Source organism: Physeter macrocephalus, chromosome 2 (genome assembly GCF_002837175.3).
Source record: "Physeter macrocephalus isolate SW-GA chromosome 2, ASM283717v5, whole genome shotgun sequence".
In the NCBI taxonomy this organism is placed as follows: Eukaryota; Metazoa; Chordata; class Mammalia; order Artiodactyla; family Physeteridae; genus Physeter; species Physeter macrocephalus.
The window spans coordinates 70540911-70549452 of NC_041215.1; the positions used below are offsets into that span (position 1 = coordinate 70540911).

Sequence of the window (8542 nt, forward strand, 5' to 3'; positions counted from 1 at the left end):
ACAGATGAATGGATAAAGAAGATGTGGCATATATATATAATGGAATATTACTCAGCCATAAAAAGAAACGAAACTGAGTTATTTGCAGTGAGGTGGATGGATCTAGAGTCTGTTGTACAGAGTGAAGTAAGTCAGAAAGAGAAAAACAAATACCGTATGCTAACACATATATATGGAATCTAAAAAAACAAAAACAAAAATGGTTCTGAAGAACCTAGGGGCAGGACAGGAATAAAGAAAGACGCAGACCTAGAGAATGGACTTGAGGACATTGGGAGGGGGAAGGGTAAGCTGGGACAAAGTGAGAGAGTGGCATGGACATATATACACCACCAAATGTATAATAGATAGCTACTGGGAAGCAGCCCCATAGCATAGGGAGATCAGCTCGGTGCTTTGTGACCACCTAGAGGGGTGGGACAGGGAGGGTGAGAAGGAGACGCAAGAGGGAGGGGATATGGGGATGTATGTATACATATAGCTGATTCACTTTGTTATACAGCAGAAACTAACACAACAATGTAAAGCAATTATACCCCAGTAAAGATATTAAAAATAAATAAGTCATGGGGATGTAATGCACAGCATGGTGACTATAGTTAATAATACTGTATTGTATATTTGAAAGTTGCTAAAAGAGTAGATCTTAAAAGTTCTCACCACCAGAAAAAAAAATTTGTAACTATGTATGGATAGATGTTAACTAGACTTGTTGTGATCATTTCAGAATATATACAAATATCAAATCATTATCTTGTACACCTGAAATTAATATTATGTTATAGCTCACTTTATATATCTCAATTTAAAAATAATTTTTAATAAAAATTTTTTAAAAAAGAAATCCGATTTTCAGGTCCTAGCTGTGACACCATCAGCCACATAGCATTTCTTAGCCTCAACTTACTCATCTGTAAAAGAAGAGTGCTTCACCTAGATGATCTCAAAGATCTCTTCCGGCTTGAACATTCCTTGACACACTGTTTTTCACAGGTGATTTTTTATCTTTAAAATCTTCAGTAGCTTTATTTTGAATTAGTTATCCTACATAAATCCTGGAAAGCAATTAAGCAGAGCTACTACACAAACTGAGTCCAAGCACAAAAATAACCTGGGGGGGGGACAAACTCGGGAAAAGAACTGATTCTTTTGCAAGGGCTAAATATATCTTATTCTTTCCCCTTCTTCAAATAATAAGTGCTAAAGCATGATTTCCTGGTAAATTTCAATCAGAAATAGAAAAAAAAAGTAAGACACATAAATTCATAGGTTAAGTCACTTTTTACATAAAATTTAAATTGCAGGTAACTTTTCTGAACCATGTATATGGAACATATACTTTAAATCTGCTTCACTGATAAACACAAAGAAATATGCTTAAAAAATATATCTGGCCAGTACTATTAAAAAAAAAAGTGGGGTGAGGGAATAAAGAATCCAGATTTTATCTCAATCTAGTTCTTATTTTAAAATAAAAATACTGCAAGCATACAGTATTGTATACTTTGAGACATTTTATTTGCAAAAAGAGATAAAGCATATCCTATTTGCGGCTTCAATGCCATTTTACCACTCATGTATTATGGAGACATCTCAAATTGTAAAAAAATATATATATTTATGGCCTGTAAAATGATTTTTGACTGTGGTTTTGAAAGGCCACATGAAATTTAACATTTCCAGTCTGGATTCTTTCAAACTTTCTGGTCATTTATTTATAAGTAACAAGTGCAATTCTTCACTTCTTCTATGGGGAGAAAAGAATTGCTAAAATGACTGGAATGGTTAAACAAAACAAATGAAAGAGAGACTATAAAGAAATGAGACATCGTCTCCTATAATGTTTCAGTCATAAATAATAGTCAATAGAAACCTAGCACATATAGTCATTTACCTCATCTCAACCAAAGGTTAGAGATAATTGGGCCTGAAATATCATCTTGTAAAAGGGTAATCTGTGTCACAAAGACACTGAGCTTGGGAGAATTACTGACAGAGTCATCTGTTCCCAAAACCTCCCTCATTCCAAAGGACTGAGCATATACAAAGGAATATAAACAAAGGATCAGTTCTAAATGCAAAGTCCAGGTGGGGAAAAGGGAACATAAAAGAATGTGAAAAGGAACCTTCCTCTTCCCCAACTCTGGGATAAAATTCTCTTCATGGAGAACCACAACCTTCGGGCCAAGGAAGACAGCAGGAGCAGGAAGGGCACTTCTCAGGTGGAAACACCCCTTTGGGACTGGTCTCCAGGAGTCAGGCCAGAACTCTGCTCCTGCAATAGCACAGCTGTCTGTGTGGGCGCAGTGCTCTCTGAAAAGGTCACCGTGGAAACAGGACACAAGGCCGAAGCAGGAAACCGGTCAGAGTCAGGGGTAGCATAGCACCCTTTTCCCATGTTGCCCATTTGCTAAACCTGATCTGAAGAAATGTTATTCCCCAAGATCAGACGTCTTACTCTAGGATGATGACTACCCATACTTAGGCCACAACCTTTACTTGACCCTGACACTCACACCCACTCTCTTTCTCGTTTTTCTTCCTCTATTAACTTAAGCATAAAACATTCTCTCCCTATTCAAAACAAACGCTGCCCCTTGGACACATCTGGTAGATGAGGCATTCTCCCAGTGCTCATTCACAAAATTAAAGTCGGAGTAGACCCCGTCCTCCCTCCCTCCTCTGTTCAACTCCTAAGTCTTAACCCAACCCCGAATCAAAGCCCCACCTTGATAAACACCCTTCGAGTGGCATTTTTGCCCAGCTCAGTGCCTCAGTGCCTAGGATGGTGCAAGGAACATAGCAGGCCCTCCATAAATAGGGAAACAATGTATTAAATTCCCCAAATGCCTATTATGCCATCATCAGATATTTCCTTTTCCCATTCTGGATCATAGGGACAGTCCAGAATCTATTTTTTCCACCGCCATGACGCACAGACAAATCTATCATCTACATTCCCATCTTACATCTTAACCCCAAAGCCAAGCTCTTAAAAGGCCCAGACATTTCAGCAGGGCTGTTTTTTCCTTGGGCTCTGTCTTTACAGCTCTTGAAAGAGTCTCCTCCTTGATCATCTCCCCATCCAGTCTCAGTCCCACATACTGAAGGACTTGCCTCCCCCATCAAAGACTAATTCAGAACATACCTCTGCTCCGGGAATATTTACTCCCACTTTCTCCAGTCCTTATCCAAAAAGCACATGTACCAATTAAACTGAAACCCCCTCCCTCCCCCCAAAAAAAACAAGTATATAAGCCTTTTTATACCAGACATCCATCAAAATACAACATCCTATGGAATGCTTCTCTACTGTCTCTATTATTACTGTATGTTATCAAGAATTCATCTATTTTCTGGGGCATTTCATTCATTCCTAAAACTATAAACACACATTATTGAACCCATCACAGGTAGTAAAAGTGCTGAAAAAAACGAAAGAGAACAACAGATGGGGGAAAATAATTGACCGTCTTCTCCTCTCTGTTCATTATCCCTCTCCTTGCTGCAAGCATCTCTTTAAATTTATTGCTTCTACCCTTGCAAGAACAAGGTACATTTTGCATAGTGAAGCTTCTCTTTGTTTTGTTGGTTCAAAATTGGGAGAAAGCATATTCAAAAGAGATGGGATTATCATAGGATACACTAATTTTTTTTCAAAAAATGTGTAATTGTTTTGGATCTCCCCATAGTTGCTTGGCCCTTGATGTCTAATTTGCTCAAGTCAGTCCCAAAATAGAAACTTGAAAAGAAAGAAAATCAAAAAAATTAAGTTCATAAGCTAATCATCACGTACAAGTCATCTGCCTTCTGCAGCCAGTAGCCTCCAAACTGAGGAATTCGCTGAAATGAAAGAAAACCTGTGGAGTCCAAAACTCCTATTACCTTTCACCACAGTTCACCATTATCACTTTCCTTTAGTAAATAACGTTGGCTTGGGTTGAAAACGTGAAAGATTAAAGAAGGTATTAAAAGAACCAGTCAATCTCCTCACCCCAACACCACTGCCAGCCCTTCCAATTTCTGACTTAAAATCATTCAGCTGTTATACTACATAACTCTCCCACCTACAATGTGAATAATAATAGCTCCCAGGCTCTGTACTTTACATATATTCTTTCATTTAATCCATCCCGAAAGCCTGACATTAAGTTTTAAAGTTCCCATTATGCAGATGTGAAAACTGAGACCCTGAAGGAAACTAATGGCTATGAACTATATCAGTCAATAGAGTTATTTAAAATAGGCCATGCTAGTACTTTGTTAATAGTGTAAGAGTATCTTAAAGACTAAATGGATGTAGAACTCCTAATTTGAATTAGAACACTTTTAAATGCATACCTGTTTTTTCCTTGAATTTGCTTTGGAAAACAGGCCTGCTGACAACACAGATGTAAATGGAGAGCAGCATAGCTCAGGAAAAGGGTTTGGAATAGATGGCATTTCCAGAACATCAAGATCTTTCTTTTTTCTCCTACACCAAGAGAACATAGAATGTAATTTACATAAAACAGAATGTAAAATATAATTGCTGTCAGGATTAAAAAGTTAAGGCCAGCATGCACCACTCTGTGACAACACTAATATTATATAAAGTATATGGCAAAGGTCTGTGGTGTACTTTCCATTGGTCAAAATAAGTTAGTTAATTGATATAAATCAATCTTCTTCTGTATTCCTTTAAAAAAAAAAAAATCACCAGGCCTGGAAACCCCATTTCCAGCACTTCTGATAATTTTCCTGAAGCTGAAATACAGACTACAGAATTATTGATGCAAAAATCATCCTGAGAAGCTAGACACTGTTTTGCATCCACTAAATTGACAAAGTCTATAAACATTTACCGAATTCATCCCTATGCTATTTTACTAATCACTTTTGGAAGTTATGGTATATTAATTATAGCTGTGGTTCATCGCACTTCAAATTTCATTCACAATGTTGCCCACACACAGTCTGTTGATTTTTCAAGTGCTTATAGATACTAAACTGCAAGGCAGTGTTTTTGAGAAGGTTAAGTGAATAGAACTTGCTAGTGTTAATGTACTCTAGTCCACTGCGGAGTAATTTTAACTTCAGTGAAGTTGAAGCACTTTGAAAATCTGAAGAAGAAAAAAAAAAAAAAAGCACCACTTAAGTGTATGAATATAAAGGACTACAGATTTTTGTATTGTTGCAGCCTTTTTCTTTCCTGAAGTATGTGCGAAATTGTGAACTCTACAGGCACTTAGTGCTGAATGCTATGGAGACTGGGAAACCTTTTAAAGCCTCTATTCTTTCCTGCTGAACAGCAAGACTGCTCAAATGTCAATCCGTGATTTGCCTCTCCAGGGTCGCTGTAAGACTCTATGTGGGAGGTGAACTCATTTATTCTATGATTTTTTTAAATATATGAAAGAAAAGGATTTTTTTTTTAATGCAGGACCACGATGCAAGAAGGAAGGGGGCTGGCCAGCCTGGAGCTCGGCCTCCTAGTTCACACCGACGGGCAGAGGCGAGAGAGATCCGAAGCTCTCAATGAAACGGTGATGCTATTTATAAGGCGCCGAGAGATCGCAATGTCCTGCTGATCCGGTAGGAGCCAGCTCAAAGGCAATTGTCTTAGAGAGTTTCACAAACTTGGCCCCGCTCTGGGCACATGGCTCACCCCCTAGGACCGCCTCCTCACCCCCTCGCCGGCTGCCAACCCAGGACACTCCCCCGCGCCCTCCGAGGGCTGCCTACCTGTCTGCAGCACAGCCGCGGGTCCCGTCCGGAGGGGGCAGGAGCGCCCGCGCGTGCAGCCAGGGTGCCGGCACCAGGTCGCGGGCGTCGCCCCTCCCCTGGGCAGCGCCGCACACCTGGGCGGCCAGCGGCGAGTCCCGGGCAGCCGCCCGACCCGCGGCGCTCTGCCCATCTTGCAGGGAAGTGGTCATTGTCGCCGACCGGGGAGCTCGGGCGTCATGGGAGACCCGGCGCGTGGGGAGAAGGAGGTCGGGCGGCGGGAGGCGAGGTGCCGGCTCGGCAGCCCGAGTACGCTGCAGGTGCAGTGGCCTCGCCGCCTGCGCTCCGGGCCGGGGCGGCTCAGACGCTCGGCCGGGCGGTAGGCGAGGTCAGACGCTGGGCCGGGCGGTAGGCGAGGCGGCGGGGGAGGGGAGGGGGCGGAGGAGGAGGGTGGGGAGAGGGGAGGAGCGGCCGGTGGGTGGGGGCCGCGGGCGGCGGGGCGAGGCGCAGTGGGGGCGGGGAGGGCGCCAGGCGGGCCCCGCTCGGGGTCTGGGGCGCTGGGGGTGCTGGCTCGGAGCCCGCGCCACCCGCGCGGGGCCCTGGCTACCGGCGCCCGAGGTCCGGGCCGCCGCCTCCCCAGGTGGGCGCCCGAGCGCGAGGCTGAGCCCGAGGTCGGGGCGGGCCCGCGCCGCGGGAGGTGGGACCCGTGTGAGCCGGCGCTCGCGCAGGGCTCGCCTGGCTGACCGTGGGCGGGGCAGGGGTCTGGGCAGCCCTGACCCCCAGACCCTTTCATTCTTCCTGCTCTGCTGTCCGAGATCACCTAAGCTGTCGCCGGGCCGCCATGACAGGCCCCACCGTGCCTGGAGGCCAGGGGACCAGGGGGCCAGGTTTGTCCCAGTGTTTCCCCCACGTGCCTCTTATTCCTTCCACTCCGCAGCTAAACACACGGGCGTGGGAAGGGGTGGACGGGGAACAGGGAGTACAATCAGTGTAGAAAACTACTGAGATGTTTGAGGATTCTTAGTAAGGTATGAGTAAACCTGACGTTATCTTGGGAATTAGAAAAATTATTAATTTTCTTCTGATAAGAGTAGCTCTCATTTACTGAGTCCCCACTCTGTGTAGTCTTGCTGCACCTCACAACAGCCTCATAAATTAGATGTTTACCCCATTTTACAGTAAAGGAAATTGGGGCTCAGTGTCATGGAGTACCTGGTACAGCATAGCGCGAGTAATAGTGCAGTCAGGCTTCCAACCCAGAAGATTCCATCCTCACCATTCAGACTGTTTGAAGTGGTAATTGCATTAGGCTCACCCTCTGAGGTAAGGCAACCCTACTCTGAATTCTTGGGTAGTAATTCTGTTTCTGCTCTTCCTGTAAGTGCCCCCATACCACTGCACTGTTTGGGATTTTCACATGTTTCACACACTCTTTGTTCTTTGACCAAATTAGGTAACATCTGTCCCTGGCATCTGTTACACCAGGTTTTCTTAACCTTCACAACCTCTGCCCAGGGAAAGGCAAACACTGCCTCCTGAAGAAACTGGCAAAATCCCCTCCTCCATATCTGTGTGTTCACACACAACACACACACACACCTTGGGACCAACCACTGCTGACACCCAGGGTTTGCTCACCCCTAGCCTGTGAGAAACCTGGAGTACTCCACTGAGGCAGGAAATCTTTGAGTCAAAGAGCTTACAGAATCCAAGTTCTTCGTTTTTCTGAGGTCAAAATTAAGACCCAATAAAGAGCAGTACTGGCCCGGGTCACACATTGGGTGTGGTCTGCAGGACACTTTATACAATGCAATGGCTAAGCCCAGTAGTTCCCCTGAGGGATAAAATCAGTACTACTAATCATGATTATAGCTAACATATCGATGCTGTGTGCCAGGCAAAGCCCTCATTCACATCCAATTCCCTGAAGTATGGTCTGGATTCCGTATGTGGGTTTTAAGAGAGTTTAATGTAAAAGCATACAGATATGTTGAGGTCATTCCAGCAAAATAAGAAAGTCATGTATTTGCAGATAACTTGAGCTAAGGACATAGAGAAGTATACTTTCATCATCATGATCATCATCAATCATTCCTATTTTCATCCAAAAGTCCTGCAGGCAACCATTGCTCCTTTCTAAAAATGATATAGTTTGAGCATTCTAACAGGAAAGTGAATCAATGGCTGATGTTTATCCCCTCTTTCTTCTCAACAACTCTTTCTCCCTCTGTCTCTCATACACACACACACACACACACACACACACACACACACACACACACAGAGAGAGAGAGAGCGCAGACTGTCTTTTTTGCCAGAGAAAAGGGTAGGTGGAAACTGTATCTTTGGAATCACTGGAAATACTATTGCGCAGTAGTATTCCACTTCCCAGCATAAATTTTTAACCTCAAGAAAGAGTATTCATTGGTTAGAATGAGATCGCAATTGTGTCTCCCCTCTCTGGGCATTTTCTCATTTAGTGGAAATCCAGGGAGTATCCACTTGCAGGCTTTATGCTCCTTCTCTAACTTCCATGGGTAAAAATTGTTATACCTGTGGTAATTGGGGACAAAAAGAAAAAGAACAAATCTCTGAAGAATGAGAACCTAAATAGTTTTGTCTTGTAGATTGACGTTAATATTGAGTTTACTCCCAGACACCTTGAAGATCTATACCAAGAATTATAGAATTCCCTCATTCACATTTTTGAAGCAAGCCAACAAAAAAACTAGCTTTTGTATCCAGGAGGTTTACAAAAAAATGATTCTAAATAAAGAATTATGCAATATAAAAGGCGCAGAATGCTACTAGACCTAGTACAGCCTAAGAGAATACAGAG

The 8542-nt window shown here is 43.4% G+C and overlaps 1 protein-coding gene across 2 annotated transcripts in view; it reads right to left on the minus strand.

Annotated features, from left to right (window-relative positions):
* The window catches only part of GRB14 (growth factor receptor bound protein 14), a 131826-nt gene extending 125741 nt beyond the window's left edge, over positions 1-6085 (minus strand). Inside the window, exons 1-2 of one of the 2 annotated variants that reach the window (XM_024122282.2) lie at positions 5725-6085; positions 4342-4474 (exon numbers count right to left, since the gene is read on the minus strand). In XM_024122282.2, coding sequence (XP_023978050.1) covers positions 4342-4474; positions 5725-5915 — 324 coding nt within the window. In that variant the 5' untranslated portion in view covers positions 5916-6085. The remainder of the gene's footprint in view (positions 1-4341; positions 4475-5724) is intronic. The other variant, XM_028478484.2, reaches the window with a different exon arrangement.
* Between the last annotated feature and the right edge of the window lie 2457 nt (positions 6086-8542).